This window comes from Equus asinus, chromosome 5 (assembly GCF_041296235.1).
Source record: "Equus asinus isolate D_3611 breed Donkey chromosome 5, EquAss-T2T_v2, whole genome shotgun sequence".
NCBI classification, from domain to species: domain Eukaryota; kingdom Metazoa; phylum Chordata; class Mammalia; order Perissodactyla; family Equidae; genus Equus; species Equus asinus.
This window is the reverse complement of record NC_091794.1, coordinates 31,394,536-31,420,780: the sequence shown is the minus strand read 5'-3', so window position 1 is coordinate 31,420,780 and position 26,245 is coordinate 31,394,536. Positions and strand designations below refer to the sequence as shown.

Below are 26,245 nucleotides of genomic sequence, written 5' to 3'. Positions count from 1 at the left end.
TCTGTCTTGTGCATAATATGATTTTTGCCTTACTTACATAATAATCACAGTATATCATTACAGAAATGGTCTTCTTTTCAGCTTTTATTTTACTTACACTGTCATAAATTGATCTTTTTAAAATAATCATTTATAAATTCTCTAAAAATTTGAAATTACCCAAAACATCTGTTAGATTTATATCAACTGAAATGGTATATCTTATTCATTTGTGAATCCATGTTTTTCTTTCAAAGCCACTTACATGTATTGCAAGCATATTAGTAGTTTTTTTTTAAGTCATGGTCTTTGAGTCATAAGACCTTGGTTCAAGTTCCATCCCCTCCTTCAGCACAATTGTAAGTTATCTACTATAATCACTCTAAACCTTTTTCTCATTTGTAAAATGGAGATTATAAAAATACATTCTTTACATGGATGTTGAGAAGATCAAATAATGTAATTTTGATGAAGACATAAACTTTAAAGTACCATTTTTGTGTTTATCAATGCTATGTGTGTATAGCATAGAATTTTGTATATCTAAACAGAAATCATCTTATTTTGAAAGACAAACATGGAGGCACACAAATAAAATGTGTACGTATACATTTGTGTGTGTTTACATATGTATATGTATTAGCTACAATGAAGTGAATTATATTTGCCAAATAACATGGTCTCAAGAAACATACAAATCTCAGTTCTGAACTGGACGAGGTTTTAAAGGATTCACACAGATTCCCCCACCCCTGTCTTTTTTTTTTTTCTTTCTTTCCCAAGTTTAAAGATATCACAAATGAACTAGACAATAAGTATTTTTTTCCATCAACTCTGTGAAAATGTAGTGACAGCTCTGTTCTAATTCTTGCAACACATTTCGCTAAACTGCTAATATCAATTAACTTTTTAGAAAGAATCGAAACAACAGTAAAACAATCATAGCCTCACAAATCCATGTTGAAAACAAAACCCTTCTTGTTTCTTTTGAGCTTAAAGGCGGACTTCACTCTTGCAGCTGCTCTCTGGGAACGTTTAGTATTCACACTGTAAACCGTTGTTCCCTGGATGTGGTCCTCATTTAAGTAGCTGCTCAATATTATTTTGATTCACAGCAGTAGTCAATTGATTCTTTCTCAGTTGTCAAGATTCACTTAAAATAATAGTTTTGTTAAAAGAGTACTTTTTTATCACGGAGAGTAATTGTTCAGTTTCACGTTTGCTTTTATGTAAAAAAATAAATCTAACCACAAATTATGAAGATAAATACTTTCTGGAAGAGAGATTTTAATTTAAATGTCATCTTTGAAGCAAATTTCCTTTTCTTCTGAAAAGCTCAAGAGGAAACAACTTAAAGTTTTTGAGAAGCTTATGGCATCAGTGATGCATTTAAGCACTAATCTCCCCTTCCTCTATTTCTTTATTAGATTAGGAATAACATACTTGAAAAAAAAGAACCCATGGGTCAGCCCTGCCAGTCTGGTGGTTAAGTTTGGCGCGCTCTGCTTCAGCGGCCTGGGTTCGATTCCTGGGCGTGGACCTATACCACTCTTCTGTCAGTGGCCATGCTGTGGTGGCAGCCCACATACAAAAGGAGGAAGATCAGCAACAGATGTTAGCTAGGGTGAATCTTCCCCAACAAGAAAAAAACCCCAAAGCAAAACAAAACCAAAGGACCAACAACAAAAATCCCTAAAAACTAAGAAAATGCATATAGTCCTTTATTTCCTTTAAGTCTCATCAAGTTAGGGTAGCTGTTTCAAAGGCAGTTCAGCAAGTGGCTAATTCCAGCAGGGAACATATCTGTGCTGTCTTAGCAATTTTCCAGGGAATTAGGATTTCTTTTTATTATTTCCAAAATGCACTAAAAGTTTTAGAAAATGTTAATATGCTTTTGCAAAGTGTGTATTAATTTTCTTTGTTTTCACCGTACACTTGTGCCTAAATGAGGCCTCAAAAGCACCCATTTATGTGCCATTTTTGAGGTTTGTATTAAATTTATGGACTTGTATATTTAGCACATACTGTATTTTCATACAGAGAATACAATATCATAAAGTTGTTTAAAATGTATTTAGGAAGTGACTCCATTTTATGTATTCCATTGTGGCATCCCTTTTTATTTTTATTTATTTATTTTTTTGTGAGGAAAGTTGGCCCTGAGTTGGCATCTGTTGCAATCTTTCTCCTTTTGTTTGAGATGTCACACTAGCATCTGTGCCAATCCCTCTCTACTTTGTATGTGGGATGCCACCATAGCACAGCTTGATGAGCAGTGTGTAGGTCTGCACCCAGGATCCAAACCCACGAACCCCAGGCCACCAAAGCAGAGCACACGAACTTAACCACCATGCCACCAGGCCAGCTCCCTGTTTATATTTTTGCTCTGCCAAGTTTCAAGTAAGACTGAGAGAGCAGAGTTATCCAAAGATAACAGGGGCATTTACTCACTTAAAATTCTCCTCTACTCCATCCTCTTCTACAGTGAACTGTAATATGGCTGGGAATATTTGCTTTGGCCACCTAAGGGGAGAGGCTGGAGGAATACTAAAATCTGTGAATCATTTCTCTGAACTAAGTGGAAACTAGCAACATTCTGATAGAGGTTTATTGTTATTTCCAATAAGAATGTTCGAAAGCCTCTGGCTGGAATCACACAGCTTAGTGTTTTTCTGTTTTATAAGATTCCCTTAATCCCCACTTTTCCCCCATATACTAGTTCCAAATTGGTTTGTAAGTGGAATTTAACATTTAATGGCTGTAATTTTTGTTATTGGCAAATATTAAAGTACTGTGGTAACTCTTCCCTAATCATGATCAAGGTCTTTCAGATTTAAGTTATTCCACTTAATTTTATTTTAGTTTTTACCTTTTTGCTATGTACCCAGAATCCTTCATGTATACATGGAACATTCCAGTAAATGCCCATTCCCTTTTTTCAGTTAAGTTGAAAAAGTAGTCTTCTCCATTTTGAAATATGTTCAACTTGGGCCCTGTCTCTCCCCTGTGGAGTGAGTTCATACTCTATTCAGTTAACCTGCGTTTCTATTTTTCACATCCATCCACCTCCACTCAGACCAGCTACGGTCAAGGAGGGCAAGGGAGTTGGGTTCTGGATCCTCAAGATCTTGTAGACTCCAAAATGAAGAAAAGACTGCGAAGCAGAGGAAGAAGAAACCAAAACATCCACTGGAGAACTTGGAAGAGCTTGAAGTACATTGTTCATCAGACAAATCTCTGTCTTCCTCTAACCCGGGTAAAATGAGGGATGATCCCCGAATTAACACTGAGCAGCATAAAAGGAAACTGTCTGATCATGAGAGGCTTCGGAGACCTCCTCTTCCTAAGATCAGTGGTGAGGTGTTTTTGAGCGCTGAATGTGATGACTGGGAGGCTAACCGTAGCCATCGAACTCGGAATTTGGAAAAACAGTCCAGAAGCCAAGACCCACTTTCACCCAAGTCCCCACAGGAAGCAGGGCTTCACTGCAAGGAAGCTGTGTATGGGAGGGACCGTGGGAAAGGTGAGCACAGAGAAAGGAAACACAGGCCCGGGACTCCTCCCTTCTCGGAGAGTGAGGAACGGCTCCAACTTCGTGACACAGGTAATAAAGGACAATCTCGTTGGAAGTCCTCGTATCGTGTACATATGTACAAACAAATTTATTTAATAAGCATTTTAAGCAACCTGTTCTTTCTCTCTAGTTTGTGCTCATGGCTTTGAAATGTATCCTGGAGCCAAATATTACAAAAGATATTTACTTAATCTCAAGTCCATGGGAAGAAGGAAAATGTTTGTATTCTTCCCCTTCTGCCTTCTAATCAAAGAATACGCTGATTCCTTACAAGGTTCTTTCAGCCCCAGACTGCAGTGGAGGTGCCCATCCCAGATACAATTCTTCATTTGCCAAGACCATACGTCAGAGATTCTGACACAAAATCAAAGCTTCTGAATTTCTGGTTTTAATTCAGTGAACCCAGAAGATCTGGTGACACTGCCTTCATACTGTTTGCCTAACTAGAAGACCAGCAGGGCTGGAAGTACTAGATTTTCTTGACCTCATCTTTCCCATCCGTAAAGTGAGATTGGATAGTCAATCTCTTAAGACAGCATTTTTCAAATTATAGGCCTTAGTCCATTTTGTCAGAATCAGCTGGGCTGTTTCCTAAAAATTGCGGATTCCTGATCTCACATATGTTATCATCTCTGGAGTGCAGCCTGGTAATTTGGGTGTGTTTTAGACCTGGAGGTGATTCTTCTGTGTTCAAAAGTTGAAAACCATTGCCTTAAGGTACTTTCTATGATCTAACCTTCGACCCCAACTCTAGAGTTGGCATTCTAAAGTACCGATATCAGGTAAGTTCTTGGTACTTGTATAGGAATGAGGTGAATATTAGACTTCAGCCTCAAATTTCTGGCATCTCAGAGGTTTAACTCTGAAGTCCATCATTGACACAGTCATGGTTCTCTCTATTCTTGTCTGGAAACTGCTGTGGTGATGTTTTGCTTGCGGCTGTACCACTGCAAGTCGTAGCACTACCCTGTCTGGTATTTTAATTAGATATACTCATCTCCCTGATTCTCTTTTACTCTTAACTGAAGTTTTACAGAGATGCAAAGGTTATTGGGAAAGGTTATTGGGAAACCAGGGAGGTATCTGTTCTTAATTTCTTCCTTATTGTTGCCCAGACAACCTATGCCTCTGACCTCTGGTCTGGAAACTGGTTTCTGGGTTGCAGATTCAGGTTTGTTCTTCCTATCATGTTAATCCCTTAAATTATTAAAGGACTTGGTCATAAAGAAAATGAAAATTCAGTTCAGCAAGCCATGTTGAGTATCTGCCACAAATATTCTTGCCTCAGGCTTTATGTTTGGAGATTTATGCTTGGATCTGAGCCTCAGAGGGTTAATAAGGCAAGCCAAAAAGATGGATATGTAAATAGACAATTGCAAATTAGGTATACTTTGAACAAAGAGCTCTGGGGCAATGGAAGAGGAAGTGGTACAATCTATAGAAAGTAGGCTTTATGAGTAAGTTACACTAAATCCAGATTTAGAAAGACACATTGGAGTCCTAAAGGTGTGGGGGAAGAATGGTGATTACACTGACCTCTGCGTTTCTGACTGTGAAGCTGACCTTCTGAGTGTGGGATGGTTAACCTTTGAGGGCTTGTTAGCCTTTATTGTTTTTAGTTATAATGAGGGTATCTTAGGCTTAGGAGGGGTGAAACTAATGTGAAACTAAACACTGACTCACAGACCCTAAAATTGGAGTTGAGGCAAATGTTTTATTTTGCCAGCACAAGGGTTGAAAAAGTAACGTGGGTAGGCAGGTACTAAAATGGCTACAACATAACCGCTAGCGTCTATCATTTTGTGTTCAACTTACTTTACGAATTTTACCTCCCTGGCCCCTGTAGGCATTTGATTTTGTGACCTCCTAGAATAGTCACAGGATTGCGTTAGATATAATTACTAGGTACCGGTCACTATTCTTGCTGTTGTAAAAGCACAGTTCTTAAAGTTATCACAGGTCGGACTTTTATTTAACTTAATGAAGAAACTAGCAGGACGACAAAGAGCGAGTCCTAAGAACATTTGCGGGACAGGATTTTATGGTCAGTGGAAAAAAGAAAACAAAATGTAGTTGCTAAATATAAGATTGGTTAACTTTCTAAAGGGCAGTAAAACCATACTACCTTTAAGAGTAGCTTCTCTATTGAGCTGTTAAATCATAACAGCTTATTAATTTTCTGCCCGTTAACTTCCGGCCTCTCAGGGCCATAAAATATCTGCACCTTTTTGCTGTGACATCCTCTGAGTGTCAGACTGGCTTATTACAAAATACTCTCGCATGGTATCAAAGAATCTGTCAGTAATCATTTTACCTTATTCCAAGCTTGGGATAAGTTTCTCTTGAATACCAGTGCTTTAAACAATTTTATGTTATTCTATGAGAATTTATTTAAAGGTAAGCTTTCTGTGTGTTTATTGAGGCAGATTCTTGTGTCCTTACATTGGAGAATGATGAACAGAAAAAGACAAGCAAGAATTAGATTGAGAAATGAATGTGGAACTGTTGAAAATATGACTCACCTGACCTTTTGAAAGCTAATTTCCAGATTATATTTGGGCTACCAAGATGAGACCAGGCATTCCATTAATTTCCTTCTATTAACTATATTTTTAAAATGTTTAAAGCGTCTCTGTTTTTTTTGTAAAAACAGCCTTACACTGCCCTATCGGAAGTTCCTTCTTACATACTTAAAAAATCTCTTTTCACCTCTGATGTGGAGGCCACTACATTGAGTGGGCAGTCCTGTCAGTCCAGATCCAGTATTCCAGGGTATGGAGACTTTCTACTTATGAGACATGCAAGCTCCAGTGGTATATCAAGAATTCAGATAAACTATTCCTGCTAAATATTTTGGATTTAGAGAGAGATTACCTCAAATTCTTTTTATTTATTCATGCTTTCGTTCGTTCATTTATTTATATTGAGATATAGTTGACACACAATTATATTAGTTTCAGGTGTACAACAGAATGATTTGATATCTGTGTATATTATGAAATGATCACCACAATAAGTCTAATTAACGTCTGTCACCATACATAGGTAAAATTTTTTTTTCTTGTGCTGAGAACTTTTAAGATTTACTCTCTTAGCAACTTCCAAGTATACCATACAATGTTATTAACTATCCTCAACATACTGTACATTACATCCCCATGACTTATTTTATAGCTGAAAGTGTGTACCTTTTGACATCTTTCAGTCATTGCGCCCATCCCCACCCCCTGCCTCTGGAAATCACCAGTCTGTTGTCTATCTATGAGCTTGGTTTGTTTTGTTAGATTCCACGTATAAGTGAGATTATACATATTTGTCTTTCTCTGTCTGACTTACTTTACTTAGCATAATGCCCTCAAGGTCCATTCATGTTGTTGCAAGTGGCAAGATTTCCTTCTTTTTTATGGCTAAATAATATTCCTCTGTGTGTGTGCACATCACGTTTTCTTTATTCATTTATTCATTCATCAATGGGCACTTAAGGTTGTTTTCATGTCTTGGCTATTGTAAATAATGCTGCAGTGAACATAGGGGTGCTTATACCTTTTCGAGTTAGTATTTTTTATTTCTTTCAGATAAATACCCAGAAGTGGAATTGCTGGATCACAGAGTAGTTCTATTTTTAACTTTTGAGGAACTTCCATGCTGTTTTCCATAGTGGCTGCACCAATTTGCATTCTCACCAATAGTACACAAAGGTTCTTTTCTTTCCATCCTGCCGACACTTATTTCCTGTCTTTCTGATGATAGCCTGGACAGGTGTGAGGTGATATCTCATTGTGGTTTTGATTTGCATTTCTCTGATGATTAGTGATGTTGAGCATCTTTTCACACACCTGTTGGCCATCTTCATTGGAAAAATGCCTATTCAAATGCTCTGCCCATTTTTAAATCAGATTGTTGTTCTGCTATGAGTTGGATGAGTTCTTTCTATATTTTGGATATTAACCCCTTATCAGTTATGTGATTTGGAAATATATTCTCCCATTTTATAGGTTGCCTTTTCATTTTGTAGAGGGTTTCCTTTGCTGTACAGAAGCTTTTTAGTTTGATGTAGTACCACATGTTTATTTTTGCTTTTGTTGCCTTTGCTTTTTGGTGTCAAATCCAAAAAATCATCTCCAAGACTGATGTCACAGAGCTGATACCTGTGTTTTCTTCTAGAAGTTTTATGATTTCAGGTCTTATGTTCAAGTCTCTAATCCATTTTGAATTAATTTTTGTGTATGGTGTAAGATAGTGACCCAGTTTTATCCTTTGCGTGTGGCTAGCCAGTTATCCCAACACTGTTTATTGAAGAGACTATCCTTTCCTCATTGTATATTCTTGGCTCCTTTGTAGTAAGTTAGTTGACCATGTCTGCATGGGTTTATTTCTGGGCTCTCTATTCTGTTGCATTGATCTGTGTATCTTTCTCTTTTTAACTGCCATGAAGTCATGTTATCACCCTGTCAAACCAATTAAGACTATTCATCTGGCTATTTCATTTGAATGCCTTCGAAGTGTCTTTGATAGATATTAAAACATTTTCTCAGTTAATTCTGTGGTGTAGAGTAGGAGGCATGGTAGTGGAGAGAGTTTAGTGTCTTGAAATCTGAGCACATCCCACTCTGTTGTTTCTTTCACTGGATGGCAAACTTGAAGGAACAAGACATAGGTGTGATCTCTCCTATCATCCTCAACTAGGCTTGAGGCTGCTCACTGAAGTGTCATTTTTCTATAGATATGAATGTGGTATAGCAACCTATCTTGTCCACTGGCTTGGCCCAATACCAACTTCCCTATCTAATTTGACTTATTTTCCCTGAAATATTCCTTTCTAGTTATGACCAAAGTAAACGGCACTCAGGGAGGTTTCTATTCCATTTAAATACGGTCCACTCTTGGGATTATGCTGTTGTTTCCTGACTGTCCCAGACCACTCAGAAATCTAGGTTACAACCAGCCCAGCCTGGCGTAAGATTCAGTAGCCCTAGAGATGATGTGAAGTTGGAGTGGACCCTCTGTTCTGGGTAATCAGATGCTAATAGGCCTGAAGTTGAGAAAGCCAGGTTTAATCGTCTGATAGTCTTTATTTATGGGAAAGGCAGATGAGCTGTGGCTTTGGTTTATTGCAAAGCTAGGTTTAAAGCTCTACAAGGAAAGGCTTCACCAGATAACTTTAACTCGCTTCATTTGCCCAGAATTTAGTTGAAATTTCCTAGAAAAGAAAATTCTTTTCTTTCCTTTTTTCTTTTTTGTTTAGAGCAAGTGAATCAAGTGTGGTGAGACATTTTGATAAAAATCATTTCAATGTATGGTTATTTTTATTTTATTTTATTTTATTTTGAGGAAGCCCTGAGCTCCTATCCACAACCAGTCCTCCTCTTCTTGCTAAGGAAGATTGGCCCTGAGCTAACATCTGGGCACATTTTCCTCTGTCTTATATGTGGGACACCTGCCACAGCATGGCTCAATAAGCAGTGTGTAGGTTGCACCTGGGATCCAAACCAGCGCACCCCGGTCTGCCAAAGCTACGCATGCGAGTTTAACTGCTACGCCACCATGCCAGCCCCTCAATGTATGGTTATTTTGATGGACATAATACACTCGTGTTCCAATGCTAATGGCAAATAAGAATCAACTGTTTAAGATTTTTTTAAAAAAACAAACTACCAAATGCCAGATCTCACTCAGGCTACTTAACTTAGAATCCCTGGGATTTGGGTCAAAGATTTTTCTGTTTATTTACAGCACCCCAACTGATTGTAATATATAGCCATGGTTGAGAACCACTGATATAAAGAAATAGGCAATTAGGAGTAAATTTTCTTTCTCCCTTCAGTTATCCGTTTGCTAAAAGTCACTGTTCCAGATGGTTAATCTTGTTCACTGCACTAAAAATTTCTATTTCTGAATATAAGTGTAATTTATAGAGGATACCAATAGGAAAATATCCACGATTTTGAAATAACCATTAGCATTTACCACTTAATTAAAAGTTATGAGAGGAATATGTGCTATTTACAACATTTCAAAGTAAAAAGCCAAAATTCCCCTCTGGTCCTCCATGTTCCTTTCTCCTCAGGCATAGAACTATAAAGTCATTGTATTCTCTGCTATTTCCCTTCTGTTCTATCTTCCCTAATATTTAGCCACACTTAAACTGTTCAGAACTATGGGAAAGATCTAAAGCAAGTAGGGTTGTTGCCCATCAGAGCAGAAGCCATGCAGGGCCACTGGCTGGCTAACAGGTACTGTCATGTGACTCCCAGGTGACACTCTTTCTGTTCCCCTTCAGGTAAGGTATGCAAGGCTGAGGCTATAGAAGAAAACATCATTTCCTCCAGTCTTAATAGCTTAATCTCTTTGAAACTCCAGTTCTGTAACTTTCTTTCCTCTACATTCTTTTTATTTCAGGGACTTAACCTTTTTTTCAATTCCTCCTTTGCAAAAGCCTCTTAACAGTTCTTTGTGTTATTTTCTGCTGTTGAAGAAACAGTTTGCAAGGGAGGGTGGGAGCATGGTTTCCTACCAGGCAGGTTTGGGTAGGTAACTTTGTTGACATGTCTGGATTATCAGCATCACCACTTCCGTACCTAGGGGAAAATATTATTTCCTAAGTGCACCCTACACTGAATTTTGGAGTAGAGGCAATATTGTCAGTGTTAGATACTAAAGAAAAACTTTGCTTTAAATTTTGCAGCTTTTCAGAAAACAAAGTCAGTTGCCTTATTACATTGTGTTTTTTCTAGGAATGAAGCCAAGAGGGATGAAAGAAGCTGTCTCTACTCCATCACGAGTGACCCACAGGAATCAGGAATGGTATGATGCTGAAATTGCCAGAAAACTGCAAGAAGAAGAAATTTTGGTGAGCAAATTTTAACACTGAAGTTCAGGTAGATCAGTAGGTTTTTTGAAAATTGAATCATTCTTGAGATTATATAATAGGCATTATAGTCTTCTATCATTTAAGAATCTGATACCTTTTTTATGGGTGAAAAATCAAGACACTAGGAATAGAGTTGTCAGGTTTTCCTTACTGCATAAGCATTATTAGCTGAATTCCACATCTCTGTCTCTCCATTGTTGCGTTCTGATAATTCTCTAAGAGTCTGCTGTAGAATTTGATAAAAATAGACCCTGCTCTGGCTGGTGAAAGTATATCAACTGATTATCAACTTTAAGGATGTTAATCACAGCTAGTTTCAAATACCAGTTTATTTTATGTAATTTTAAAAAATGGACAACATAGATTTCAATTAAATTATTCTCTTTTGTATTTTCCATACCATAGGCTACCCAGGTGGACAGGAGAGCAGCTCAAGTAGCCCAGGATGAGGTGAGCTCATGTTAGCTAATGAGTTTGTTTAGCCAGTATTCTTTGGGAGTATCTCAGTAATTTTCTACCCGCAAATGGGCAGTCAATGATATTGACCGGATGTTGTTTAGGAAATTGCTAGACTTCTAATGGCCGAAGAAAAGAAAGCTTACAAGAAAGCCAAGGAGCGGGAGAAGTCATCTTTGGACAAAAGGAAGCATGACCCTGATTGGAAGGTAGCATCTGTTTTTTGTTTATTTTTTGTTTTTTAATTGCAAATAAAATTACAAATGACAAAGGGACTCTGCTTTTAGGGTAAGCTTTGCAGATATATTTAGGGTATACAAATGGTCTATATCGTGTGTGTGAATCTGACTTATAAAAGTTGTTTCACTATGAAAAATCATATTGAATTCTTGAAAGTAACTGTGTAAAAACTTAGTGCTAAGATTGAAAAATTTAGCCCATTCATTTTAAGACCAACTGAGATGCAACTGCCTCTGGTCATGAGCATTCTTAGTTTACTATACTTACCTTACAGGGGATTGCAGCGTTTCCACATGCTCTCAGCTTTCCACAGTGGCCTTGTCTTCCTCTCTCTACTTTCCCTGTGTGCTTATGTTGTCTTTCATTCCTGATCATGTGCCAGCTGTTTCTCTTTCCTCTGACTTAACTTGATGCATGGCAGACGGACAGACCTTGTCACCAGCAATCACTGCTTATGTCAGAGTGCAAGAACTATCTAGCATGAGCTTGAACTGTTATCTTCTCCTCATTCATCAGACATAGTAGACAAAATAGTCAGTGACTGCAGTTCATTTTGCTGTAATCTAATTGTTGTATATGTTGATTGCAAGTTCAATTTAACAGACTTTACTTATTAGGTACTGTGTGCAAAGCACTGGTCTGGACTTAGAGAGAAAGACAAAGATATATTATCCTCACAATAACGTATAAGATAGAGAGGAAGACGGCTGTAGACAGCTGACAAATATAAGGTCAAGCTGGCGAAGAAAGTGTAATGGAAGAACAACAATGGAGGACGGGAGAATTCAGATAGTAAGGCTTTTTAGAGAGGGAGTTTGTGCTTGTCCTGGGAGCATGTAACTAGTGTGTGTATCCATGATATAGCTGATGGTTAGCACCATCTCCTTCAAACACATTCCTTCCTTGGGTCTCAGGTTCTGTCTCAGTCTCAGCATTGGTTAGAAGGAAAAAGAAGACGTAGAAACCGTGGTAATAGTCTTGCTCTGCTATTGTCTGTTGCTCAGTTACCCAGTTGTCGATCTAAAAAGAAATGACGGTGTTATTTCCATGTGAATTACTTATATTTATCTCCCTCTTTTACCCTCTTAGCAATGTAAGATTTTTCCTGACAAACATGTTTCAGTTTAGTAGAAGCATTCCCAAATGCTTCAGCTACAGAAATTAAGCCATAATTACTTGCCTAGGAGTTACTCAGATTCTTTGTTAACCCAACTATGAAGGAGTAGGTATTTTTAAGGCTTACAGATCAGGAAGGTAAGAGGGGGAAGGCTACATTTTCCAGCAAGTGTCAGGACTTCTAGAGTTTCTAGATTCTGTAACTGGTGCTGGTACAGTTCCTCTCCTGGAAAAGTTGGCTCGAATGTGCCTTAGTTTCCTGGCTTGAAAATCGTCATGCCTAAGTCGGATGTTCAGAAATAAGTTGAATAGCGCAAACCTAGCTTCCACAGAGTCTGGGAGTCCACCGGTTCTTGTCAGTGCTGTGCAGCTGTGATGTTAATAATGGGTCTCCAAGCACACCCTGTGGGGGAGCTGTTCATATATATTTAGCCCACTCGTTGGCTGCACTGACAGCTTCCACCATTGCCTTCATGACTATTTTTTTTTTTTCCTCTGAGTGGTCGTATTTAAAAATATTTTACGTCACTCAACTGAATGTAAGTCACCTGAAGTTACTAAAGGGGGGTTGATTTAGATATTTTCTAAACCTAATCTTTCTCTTTTTTTGCTGTTTTCCGTATATGTATTTTCTTTTTCTTTTCTTTTTTGTTTTTCTGCCTATAGACCAAACCAGCTAAATCAGCACACTCAAAGTCAAAAGAGAGTGATGAACCTCATCGTTCTAAGAATGACAGGCCAGCACGGTAAGACGACACCTGAAAAGGAGAGTGACGGTTGGCTTTGGGGTGAGTCAGGAGATGTTGGTTGCCTGAGGAGAAGTTGTACTCTTTGGAGAGGAGATCCAGAAATCTGCCATTGTGAGGTGGTATCGATTCTTGCAGGGTTATTTTCAAACTTTATTTCCAGTCTTGAATTGGGTTGAACAAGTCAAATCAGGAAGGTGGGGCATTTTACAGAAGCTCAGGTGTATGAGGAAGGATGTGCTTTTTGTTAGGACCAGTTCTTGTCTCTGGATTCACTGAATTGATGCCCTCAGCTAAGGGATGGTACTAACCATACTCCTAAGTAAAATCTCAGGTTTTCAATTTTTACTGAGTTTCATGGTCACATTGGTATGTGCATGACATTTACATATGCTTAAATTCATTTCTGTGTGAGTTTGAACGTCTTAGGCAAGTACGTATTTGAGTCATTGCAGTCTGTTCTAAATCACAACAGATCAAATACCTGTGGCTATGCTAGATATTCTTTCTGACTTCTTTCAGTCAGTCTTGGGTCATATTTATGGAGCATCTGCTATCTTTCCACCTCAAGTTGTCAACATTTAAGTTTCTAGGGAAGCAGCCTTTTTCTTTGTTCCTTATTACTTTCTGTTGCTTTTCAAGAAGAAATATAATTGGAATAGGAAGAGAGAACATTAAATAGAAAAAGACAAAAGTAACACTAAATCTAACATTTTGAAAACTCTAAATTATTAAAACCTTGAATTTCAGTCCTGATTATTAATAGTATATTTATTAGTTCTTAAAACATAAGTCTTATTACACTGAAAATTTGTACACTGTTGTTTCCACTCATTGCCTACACTAAACTGCTAGACTTGTTTCCTGAAAGTGAATAAATTTACTGTCCTTAAAAAGCCATAATCTATTTTTAAACTCATGGGCTTTCAGAAGATAAATACCTTTCAGAAAACTATATCAGGTTTGGAAAGCTCGTAGGGCAACAGTAGTAAGTCTCATTCTGTAAAATTGATTCTTCTTGTAGCTTGTAGTTAAGCACATGCCAAACATTTTTTAAAGCAGATTTTTAGAACTACAGGGTTCAGTTTTATTTACATCTCTACAACATCCACGTAAGATAAGAAATAACGAGGGGCCGGTCCTGTGGCCGAGTGGTTAAGTTCACACGCTCCTCTGCGGTGGCCCAGGGTTTCGCTGGTTCGGATCCTGGGCGCGGACATGGCCACGTTGAGGCAGTGTCCCATGTGCCACAACTGGAAGGACCCACAACTAAAATATACAACTATGTAATGGGGGGATTGGGGGAGAAAAAAAAGCAGAAAGAAAAAAAAAGTAACTAATCTGTTCTCTAATAGGTGTGATTTATTATACTTTGTTTAGTCAAGTGAATTAGAATCATCTTTAGGGTTATTTTGCTGTCTTCAAAGTCCTTGGCTCTTTAGAACACTAATAACTTTGACAGCAGATGTGACAGAAAAATCTAGGATGGCTATTTAAAAAGATTTATTAAATTTGAAAACAAGTTTCTGGAATGTAATAGGTACTCTTAAAAATATTTGGCCTATTGAAAGAACGAATAATCAAATGATCCTGTATTAAAAATGGCTGTTATAAATGAGTGAAAAGTGACCTATGACTAGTAGAACTGAAGCCTGTTTTGATTTGAGAGGAACATTTGTATTTAGATGTCATTTACAGGGGCCAGCCCTGTGGCCAAGTGGTTAAGTTTGTGTGCTCTGCTGTGGCAGCCCAGGGTTTCGCCAGTTCATATCCTAGGCGCAGACATGGCACCGCTCATCAAGCCATGCTGAGGTGGCGTCCTGCATGCCACGACTGGAAGGACCCACAAATAAAAATATACAACTATGTACTAGGGGGCTTTGGGGAGAAAAAGGAAAAAGAAAAGTAAAAAATATATATATATCATTTACAGAAAGATTATATATTTGACAACCAAAACTGAATAAGAATTTTATGAAATCTGTGTTTTCATAGTTACAAATTAAAGTCTATCATCTTATTATTGATATCTTGTACAACTCGTATCAGAATGTATGCTTTCTGGTTGGAGTCTATCATTTCCTCTTTCACATTTAATCCTGGTGGAAAAGTTTAGTTAGCCATTTGTACAGAAAGGAACAGTTTCAGGGATCAAAAACCAAGGAGCTTCCTAGGTCAAGAGGTTTACTGCAGTGTAGTAATTAATAATAGAGAAGAAACAAATTCTCTCGTAGAGCTTCTAACATTCAAAGTCAAAAATGAGTTTCTTTGTTCATTACAAGATTTTCTGCTCTGTCTAAGGAAATAGAGAATGAGTTCACAATCTGAATTATTTCCAACATTTTGTAATAGAAAAATGTTTCAACCCAAGTTCCAAATTCTTCTAATTATAGAATTTTATATTGGTAATACTACATGGTATCTTATTTGCATTTTTCTCTCAGAAAAACTTAAGGATTTTGTAAGTCTCATTTAGTTCCTGCAGCATTGTTATCAATGTGAAATATATTTATCCACTCATTCATTAATCAGATACTTATTGAGCACCTTGGTAATTGCCTAGAATTAGAGTAAGCAACAGTCAACAAGAAAGAACTGTTTCCTGCTCTCATTAAATATATAATCTAGACAAATAATTATTATGATTGCGTTCAATGCTATGGATGAGAAGTGCAGGGTGTCATAAGAGCATAAGGAGATAATTAGCCTGGTCTGGGTGTCTAGGAGGGCTTCTTGAAGAAATGACTTTTGAGTGAATTCTGAAGGATATTTGGCTATATATCACTAACTTAAAAATGTAAATCATTTCATGAGAACAGTAGGAAGCAGGTAATCTTAATACATAAAAACTGTAAAACAAACTATTAACACGATTTTTCCAACTTTGGATATGAATACCCTTAACTTTGAAACAACTGTCTCCAGTGCAACAGACTAATTTGATAGGAACCCTGGAAGCAGTAAGCCATAATTTGTTTGCCATGTAACCCAAGACTGGACAGAATAATATCCCAAGAGAACTGAGGGCATTCTGGAGTGATTTGTTTATCCTTATGTGCAGATCCTGGAGAATTTGTTGGTGTTCTGTGCTCTGTTTCACACTTTAGCTTCCTTTTGCTTGATGATGAGGTAATGGTGAGGCAGTAATCATGGAGCTGTTTTTGTTTTTGAGGCAGTTTAGCCCTGAGCTAAATCTGTGCCCATCTTCCTCTATTTTATATGTGGGATGCCTGCCACAGGATAGCGTGATAAACGGTGCATAGGTCCATGCCCGGGATTGGAACCAGCAAACCCCAGGCTGCCGAAGTGGAGCGCACAAACTTAATCGCTGCACCACTGGGTCAGCCCCAGTCACGGAGTATTTTTGAGAGTACCACTCGGCTTTTGTTTTTCTGATTTTTGACCACCTAATGAGGTTAATAAAAGAGTGAAGAATAGACTTTACCACCCTGATTACCAATCCCGTTTTCTTGGGTCTAAGTTATTACTTTAGCCACCTGTTTTTTGAAATTGAGTTTCTTAAACCTAGAGTCAGATTTTTTGGGTGCAACTCTACTTATCAGGTCTTACACTACTTATTTAAGGTAAGTGTTATAAATGTTAGTTGACAATGAAAGAAAAACACTGTATTTATTTTCTGATTGTAAACAAATGGTTCAAAGAGAAAAACAAGAAAAATGCCACATGATTTGTTATGCTCACATTAATTATATGTGTATAACAAAGGCATGAAAATGGAAAAATGTATGCCAAATACCGTTTGAAAGTATAAGATATGTATCATATAGTCTTGAATGCAGATACTGCTCCTGCTGAGAACACACACCTATGTAACAGAGCATAGTGTAGTCATTAAGAGTGCTGGTTTTGAAGTCCAGTTGAGTTTGAGCCCTGACTCTGCCACTTACCAACTGTGTGAACTTGACAGATCACTTACCTTGCTTAACCTAGTATATCTCTAAAATGTGTGTGATAGCCACCACGCAGACTTGTCCTGAAAGGGAGTTGAGATCATCTGTGTAGAACCGGTAGCGCAGTCCTCAATACATACCTAAGTTGACATTGTGCTGGCCTCTTCTGGAAGCTGGATACCCAGAGAGAGACTTACTGCTTGGGGACAGGGTGAGAAATTTGAAAACACTTGCCTTTATTCTTCTATGACAGAGCCCACTGTACCAAACGAATCATAACTTTCCAAACTTCGGAATACTTAGGCCTTCTGGATATATATAATTACACAAAACATCCTACAGCGTGGTTATATGTTTGACAAATTTTCTTGATCTCCTCTGGTTCCATGCTTTAGTGCAAAATTTGAGTCCAGCTTTGAAAACAACAACAAAAGGACAGATTTTGTTCTCCACCTTCACTGCCAAATGTTTGCAAAATCTGTGTAACACAATTAAAATAATAAAAAGTGGAGTAGTAAAAATTTCCTGATGTTTTTCCATTTTGTCTTCTTTTCACATGAAAAGTTGCCAGTTTGTGACTGCCCTTTTCTTGTCTAAGCTCTGCTTCGCCACCTAGTGGATTAAGGAACTTCGCTTTAAATTTTATATGTTGACCAATGTCCCTCCTTCCCAGACTCCTGTCCTTCCTCCTTATCTGCCACCCTCTTTTTTTTCCTTCCTTCGTTAACTTTCTTTATTGCTTTCTTCCCTTCTATCCTTTCCTTTCTTCCTCTTTTTCTTCATAAAAACTACCAAAACAAAGTAAATTTCATGTTAATGGAAATGGTCACATTTCATTAAATTTTGTTTCTCCACCCCTTAAGACAATGCCTCACACATATTGGGTGTTCAGAAAATATTTGTTTTTATTGAATTATATACATCAAAGCAAAGGAACAGTAGGATAAAAATAATTTACCCAAAGTCATTCTCTAAAAAGAATTCTAAAACATTGTGGCTTTGCGTTTCTACCAAAAATGCTTTTACTACTGTGACCCAGCCAAAGGTGGAATTGTAGTTACTACTTAGTGTATCTCTTTAAATTCTGACTTCCCTTCAGGCCCCCACCGCCTACCATGACCGATCCTGAGGATTTGGGTTGCTCTCATTTTACAAACCAGCATAATTCCACACGTCATTTCTCAAAATCAGAGTGCTCTCATAAAGGTAAGAAAAATATCTATGGTCATGTATAGGATCTTTTTTTATAATGCTCATGCTGTGCTGGAAAAATCAAATGTTGTCTCACAAATCACTAGACTGGAAAGGTAAGTTATCCTTCCTCTCAGATCATGATAGTGTCCTTCATGTTTTAGAAAACAAACAAAGATTTAAAAAAAAAAACCCAAAACAAAACACCTTAAATTGAATGCAAGATTTTCTATGTGTTTGCATTTTTCTCCAGAGAGAGTTTATAGCTTTCATCAGATTCTTAAAGGGTGACTGTCTCCCCGTTTAGGTGTACTGGGCATTTTTTATACTGGCTTTTGTTTTCCATCTGCCCATGGCTCTATTAATTAGATTTTTTAAAATACACATGTACATATGCACATCACACAAAACTTTTTTGCAAAAGACAAAAAGGGCAAAGAAAATGAAGAAAGAATATGAAATCCAAGTTGGACCAGATCTTTAAAATGAAAGGAATAGTGGGGTGTAGATGCTTTTCCAGGTGTACACATTCACTTACGTGTATTTTTATGATAGTCATAAAATGAGATAATGAAAACGTAGTTTCTTATATTAATTTCCTCATCTGAAAATGGAGATGATTTTAATAGTGTCTGTGTTGTCAGGGTCATATAAGTGAAATGTATGAAAGCAGATTGCAGTAGACTTTACATAGATTAAGTCTTATTAATTGATGTTTATTTGTTACAGTCTTTCAAGATTTCTTAGGTGACTTTTTGTTATTCTTTTCCCCAAATCCGAAGATAGCTTTCCCAAACTTCTTTAAATTTTCTTTTCTGCTGGCATTATAGAATACCGATGCACAAGTGCCACTCCAGACTAATTAAATTGGAATTTCTAGGGGAGAATGGTTGCCAGGCGTTGGTATTTTTTAAAAAGTTCTCCTTACCCAGCCCCTCCCCCACCAACATTATCCATTGTTGAGCATAAGACAAAAGACATTATTTAAAAGATGGATTAGTTGGATTAAAAGATGGATTATCAAAACTACTCATACATTACAGTTTCCATCAGTTGGTGGCCTTTTCACCATCACTGGTTTTAACTGAAAGTAGCTCATGGTTTTTTTTTCTCAAATTATATGCATGTATTAACTTTTTAGGGATCCCTTCCTGTCCTTGACATACATTTGAAACATAATATTAAAATAACTTATTGATTCTGTATATAAACATTGTACAGTCAAGAACAAAGACAACATGAACCACTTGAAATGCATAGAAATAAAGATAAATTATGTTGCTTGAGCAAGGGGAAAAACAGAGAGTTCAAAGATTTTTCATTAATGGCGATTCTTCTTTTTTTCCTCCTCTCCCCAGGTTTCCATTATAAGCAGTAAAAACCTAGGAATCTGCCTTGAACACAGACTCACTGTAGCAAATGCTCCTAGATGATACAGAATGCATTCCGCGCTTATTTTTTTTCTTCGTCTGTTTGTATTCCTGGGCTTTATCTCAAGTGTTTTTCTGACCATAAATAATTTTAATTCATTTAAAATGTTCTGCTTATTCCTGCTCACTTGGGCAGTACAAGAAAATCTGGCTTCTGAATAGTGACCCCCTCTGCGCTGTCTATGCCTTCTGGGATATAGGATCTGAGAGCTCCATAAAATGCAGTTTGTGTTAGGTGTGGAGTATTGGTATCCAGGGACTAGGCTTTATTTAGCAATTAGAATTTTGTGAAGATAATGATCAAAATAAAACATAACATTTGGATGCAACGGAGAATAAAAATACAAGAAATAGCTTTTTTTGGTGCATTAGTGTATGATGTATTGAAAGACAGAGGCTTTTGCCTTTTGTACTCTTCAGGAAAAAAATCACAACCATAAAATATTTAAAACACACAGACACACACACCTGGAACAGTTGAAATACGTTATTCTGACTGCCTGGATCATAGAGGTTTTGCCTGTCCATATAAGTCCTCCCGGGAAAGTTGGCCTAGATGTCATTCTCTGACACTTTTCTGCTATTGCTTCTTCAATAGCAAGGCTTTATGAAGCCTCTGGGCATCGGGCCGTTTGTTAGTATTTATTGGCAGAAATTTAATTCTATGAAATTTTAACTCAGGTCTGTGCAAAGTCAACTGCAAATGAAAAACTTTGTATCCCTTCTCCTATTTTACATTTACTTGCAGAGTTGAGGGAAATGGAACTGGAAGATGGTCATACAGGTGATGATGCCATCATTCTCTCTGGCCATAGATTGAAGTTTTTCTCTTGCCAAAAAACATAGCAGTATTTGTTGCAACCTCTCTAAAATGTTTTGTGTATCTGTCAGTGATTAGATTAATTCAGTGTGAAGTTGATGTTGATAAAGTGGTTCTTTATCCATGTGTTTGGTTCTACACAATCGTTAATGATACATGGACATCAGATTCTTTTGTACAAGGCCATTAAACCCTTCCTCAAGATATCTTGAGTCTTTGTCTAGCTTCCAACCTCATGGAAATGCTTATTTTTTCAGTACTAGTCAACTTAAATGGCAACCGAGATATATGTATCTCTCTGTATTCCTTCAGCTTGAAATGCTATTATTTTCATTGTATGAATCTAATATATTTGGCATTTTAGTATGGTGGTTGTTTAGGAGAGAAATATATAGGTGACTAGAAAAAAAGATGTTAATCCATTCTTTTCCCACTGAGAACCACCTTCAGTTTGCCTTATCCTTCCAGATGGTCTTTAAAATTGGGGCAGTATTCAGGAAGCTGTTTAGAAGAGTTGCTCGGAGTCCATTTGCATCTTTCTTTGTGAGAAAGATCTTTAGTTTCATAAAGTTTTGGATTTTAGGAACTTCAGTAAAAGGCATCTGAGTTAAGTTTTGGGGAAATGGTAATCTAGAAAGAAACAGGACCGTGAGAGATGTAGTCATTTCTGAAAAATAGAGGAAAGGGAAAATAATAGGACTTTGAAATGGCCGTGAGGAAATGAATGAAGAAAGATCTTTGCTTGTAAATAGGCAGGGGCAGACAAAGTGGAGGTCCTAGCCTTAAGTCAAATTCCAGAGGCTGGTTTCAATATCCAAAGCTAAAGCATTGTTGACTTATAGTAAGGCTGTATTTTCCTTTGTCTGCCCTGTGATTTTGCTTCATGTTTTAAAAAGTTTTTTATAGTAGCTTTAAAGAAAAAAACGCAGTGTATTTTTATTTGATAATCAGGCAAATGGACAACATCATTTGCTGTATTTTTATTTTATAAATGTTTATTTTTCTATCTCATACAATGATTGGTTTTTCTTTAAAAATTCTACGTTTCTCTTGCCTCTCATGTACTTTATCCAATCCTATTTATTATTGTAAAATGCTAACTGGAGACGATTCATTCAGAAGATGTCAGGCCGTTTAACACGTAACCAGGATGTTCGTGTTTCCGCTGTCCTAGGGAGTGACCAAAGGTGATATTTTCCTTGCGACGCCCAGTTCAACATCTGTGTTGAAAAGTTGTTACTTTTTGTTTTTTAGGTTTTTAAAAGATTAGAATTTTAAGGTATTTTTATTTTTTTGTAAAGCAAACACTTTTTAAAGAGTATCAGAGTAATTTTTTTCCTGTGAGTAAGGAGATAGAAATCAAACTCAGCCGGTTAAATCCTCTTATTCTCTTGCAAATAGTGTAATAATCATCTTTGAGACTGTAGAAGCAACTAACAACTGTGTTTTACGGAACTGCCAGACATTCTTCACTGTGTTCTCTGCTTTTCACTTTGTCATTTTTATATAAAGATGGAAGCATTTCTTTTGTTCTTGTTCCTACTGCTGGAACACACGCCATTTAATTTTTGGGCCCACAATGTGTTATGCTTTAATGTTAGGAAGTGGACTGACACTTCTGGCCTTGGAAAATCTTTCTGTTTCTATGACTCTGTTCTCTGGAGGCCAGGCCCCATTACCACCAGCATTGCTGAATGAGCACACTATGTTATGGAGCCTTATCATAAGGCTGCTGGACATGTACACCTCCTCCCCACAGCCCAGTAACTTTTTGTAAGTGATTGCCTGAAAGCAAGGTTAGATGAGGGACAGATTAAATATTCTGAGTTGAAAAAAATTTGGCTCTAGAAGTGTCAAACCATTGCTAGACGTAATTATTTTATTGGAAGACTGGAGAGTTGCTACACATGCTTTAAAAGAACATTGAGATTTTTAGAAGGTGACTTTCAGACCACTGAATTACTGCTTCTCAAGTGACATTATGACAGCCAGCAACAGACTAATGAACTGTAAAAAAGACGGTATGGTTTTTGATCATAGAGAAACATCCAAATTAGAAAAGAAAGATACGGATAGTTGCTTCGAGGAGGAAAACCTTTTCAGAGTGGCAGTGGTCACTTGGATCTAGACATATTCTAAAATGTGTGACCTTGGGCCTTGTGTTCCACGGAACTCTAGAAAATTATGAACCAGACCCTTTTTCTCCTTTTCTTCTCTACTGTGGCCTACAGCTGACCTGGATGATGAATAAATTTGTTGCTGACTTTGTTCATACCTTTCCTTCAATGACAGGACTTTTCAGTATAAAAATAATTGACTTTTAACTGATAATTGTTTTTCCTTAATATTGTCAAATAGTCTCTAAATTTTGTCTTGTGCCAAACTTCCTTGGAAACACCTGCTGTAATATGGTGCAGTTTACCACATAAGTGGTTAACATTTTCGGGCCTTGATTTTTAATGAGTATTGCCTTTGTATAAAAATCACTTTGGGGAATACCACGGTTATTCATTTATTCAATGATGATTTTCTTGAAAGGTAACTGTGGTGATTGGCTCTAAGATCTTCAGCCTAATAAAGGAACAAGACCTCAGCGTAATCACCTTTCTGAAAGACTGAGAACAGAATAGAACTTGGACTCAAAGGCTTTTTTCCCTTTTGGGAAAACGGTATTTGTGTGGGGAATGTTAATATGGAAAGGGAACACTGTTCAGGTAGATTTCACTGTACATAGTGTGCCATGTTCTGATAACAAGTGGCTTTTTAGAAGCAATCACAAAATCATCAAAACCTGCTTTGTCAGCACAAAGGAAAAAATAGATTTTTTAAGTACTTTGTCCATTACTTACTGCTCATAGAGAAGTGACTAGATAAAATGGTCCCATTTTCTCCTCATATCTGGTGGTGCCTGTGAGTCTTAAAGCCATAACTGCTTATCTTACTGTTGATAGAATCCTTTTTTCTCCTTAGCCCATAATAGGTCATATGGACAAGGAGAAGCAAATGGGAGACTGCCTGATAATGCTGCATGGGGCAGGGTCATCCAAATTCCTGACAGAAGAGTCTCTTTTATCCCTGTTGATAGCTAAGATTATTAAAGGGAAGAGTTGAGGCTATTGTTGCTCCTACTCTTTAACCATTGTTAGAAATGCTGAAATTTAATCTAGAGAAGTCAAGAAGGAAAGGGTAAATTAGGAAAATTCACTGCTACAGAGTTGCTTTTCTGATGAGACCTGCCTTTATGCCAGCAATGTCTGTAAGGAGCAGTGTTGCCTTAAATTAGTTTGATTCTGACTGAGGTCAGTGTACTGTACTTCCAGTATGTGAATGACTGTCAACTCTCCATTGAGATATAGAATTCACAGGTGATCCCCAAACGTCCTTGCCATCAGAAGCTTTGCCATCAGAAACATCCTCCCACTGAGCTGTGGTGACCTGTGTATACACTGATGGGTATTTCAAGTTGCCTCTCAGTCTGTGAGTGAGCAGTGGCATGACCAAAAGGCTGGTAGGAGAGAGAATTTCCTGGCCAAATTCTTCAGGTGATCACTTCCTGAATAACTGAGAGTTGACCGTCCTTCCTTTCTGTAGTGACTATGTAGAAGATATTTCCAAAGGTTCTATTATGCAGTGAAGTCACTCATTATTGTTTTGTAAGAATTTCACCAACACTCTGATGTATTGAAATGCATACTATTCACAAAAAAAGGAGGAAACCAAACCAAACAGAGATATTTACTTGAAATGGGATTTCTTGATTTGAAGAGTGTTTCTATTTTTATTACATTTAAGAGAAAATTAATCGGGAAAACTTTTGCTATGGTAGGAAAGACACCAAGAGTGTTTTTTAAGGTTGTGTTTGTTGCCACAAACTAACACAGTCGTCTAAGTAATCATGTTGATTTGTGGAAATATCTGGTCCTGAAAAATATTCTCTTTCCTTTATGTATTTGTGAACACTGCCTAGAAACATGTTCCTAATCGATTTAATATGCCTTTATGTATTCTCAGCAAACTAGAAAATGTTTTTCTCTTTTTGAATAACTATTCATAGCATAGGGAGCCAGCACTGTGCTGGTTTCAGCATTTCAGATAAGGACAGAATTAATTGTGTAACTTAGTGCCCCATTATTCATTGCTGAGGTTCGTATAGAAAGAAGAATTGAAAGACAGGGTTTGAGTGACATTTCCTTCACATCAGAGCAAGGGTTAAGAACAATGAAGAGAGACAGTTGAGAACATACACTGTTTCACATCATGTACTTAGGATGCATTTTTTGTTGCACTGAACTTCAGACCATAATTGCTAAAATAGTTTCTAGCTGTTAAAATTTAGTTGAGAAGGTTTTTGATGCCAGAATTTTTATCCTGATTAAATTAGCCTCTGAATCCCTGTAGGTTATAACTTCAGCCCTTGCTGTACCCTGCAAGCCAAATGCCCCTTCTCAGAAATAGCTGTATTTTTCACCTGCCTCTTGAAGGCAACCTAATATTTATTTCATGAAGTATTGTAAATAATGAGGAGGTATAGTGGGAAAGTAGCGTATAAAAATGGTGTTCCAAAATAAGAACCCTCTGTAATGGGGTTTCCTTAACAAGAATCCATTCCAGCACAGTGTTCTATTTCGAAAAGGTACTGAATTATAAAGTACAAGAGTTTTCCCATATTAATCAAGTTGCTCAGGAAATTAGAGGTGGTGCTGTCATTTGTCTTGTAATTTGGAAAAGTGCTCTCCTGACTACACAGTGCCCGGGTAGTTTCGGATTCTTTGGTAAGAACCCCTTTGACATTTGGAATGTGGATATGTTTGAAAGACAAGTGAGATATTGTCACAAGTGCTCATCAATTTGTAACCAAGGCCCAGACAGAGAGGCAGCTTTGAAACAGCTACTTAATGGAGCTGAACAGAACCTTAATGGAATACAGTTGCCTATCTGAGGATAGAAAATAGAGGCCACCTCAAACCACATGCCTATCTAGAGATTAAGTGAAACTGTGAGGGACACTTTGTGGATGCCTTAAAGGTGACTGGTGTTGGATAATGGTGGTATGTATGCACCCATCTGGACTTGACTGCTAGAAACAGTCTATTTCAATTCACCTTCATACAGCACAAGTTGTTCCTGCTCCTGACCTCATTGAGGAGTATGAGGAACGTGGCGCAGGTGACTTTTTGTGTCTTGGGAGGGTGAGGTAGTAATGACATTCAGACCCTCCAGTGCTCACGCCGCCCTCAAATGCCGGTTATACATCTGCATTAATTCATCTATGCAAGCTTGTGTTTTTATGATTTGTCTTCTACACCTTATGTCCCATTTGATTCTTTAAACATCAGGTTTAACATTGGTATTATGAATAATTTTTAAACCAAAGTCTTGTGTAAGTCTGCTTGTTCTCCTGGATGGTCTGACTGAGGCAAACACCAATCTTGTCCTTCTCTCTTAATAAAGTCATCCATTTGTTAAGCCAATTGTCTCTGTCTCGTGTTTTCTTTCCTGCGTTAAGGATTTGGGAAGTTCTGGGAGTATTTTGTTTTTTCTTCTTTACAAAGTAACCTGAATATGTCTTTGTTTAATAACAGTAGAATTTTCTTATTCCATTCCATCCACTTTCTGTAACCTGTGTAACATGATACTGGTGTCTAGTACAGTGGAATTCTCAACAAATACTCCCAAATCTAAAATTATGCAGAGAAATGGCTTTGTTTTGTGTGTGGTGGTGGGTGGCTTGGTTGATGTATTTGGGAGAAAAACAGGTAAGTGGATGTTCACACAATAATCTGTAAAAATAGTGTAACAACTCAGTCTGCACCACACCTGACACTCCATGAATTTGAGATAATAGATAGTAATAATAACTAGCGTTTATTTAAAATTTTATCTTTATAAGGCTTATTTGTCGTATTTGGTG

General features: G+C 37.4%; 1 protein-coding gene across 2 annotated transcripts in view; it reads left to right on the top strand.

Annotated features, from left to right (window-relative positions):
• The window catches only part of CCDC50 (coiled-coil domain containing 50), a 69,257-nt gene extending 43,452 nt beyond the window's left edge, over nt 1-25,805 (top strand). The window contains exons 6-12 of one of the 2 annotated variants that reach the window (XM_014843286.3): nt 3,056-3,583; nt 10,288-10,403; nt 10,830-10,874; nt 10,985-11,089; nt 12,903-12,982; nt 17,993-18,099; nt 19,443-25,805. In XM_014843286.3, coding sequence (XP_014698772.3) covers nt 3,056-3,583; nt 10,288-10,403; nt 10,830-10,874; nt 10,985-11,089; nt 12,903-12,982; nt 17,993-18,099; nt 19,443-19,462 — 1,001 coding nt within the window. In that variant the 3' untranslated portion in view covers nt 19,463-25,805. The remainder of the gene's footprint in view (nt 1-3,055; nt 3,584-10,287; nt 10,404-10,829; nt 10,875-10,984; nt 11,090-12,902; nt 12,983-17,992; nt 18,100-19,442) is intronic. The other variant, XM_070509200.1, reaches the window with a different exon arrangement.
• The last annotated feature ends 440 nt before the right edge of the window (nt 25,806-26,245 follow it).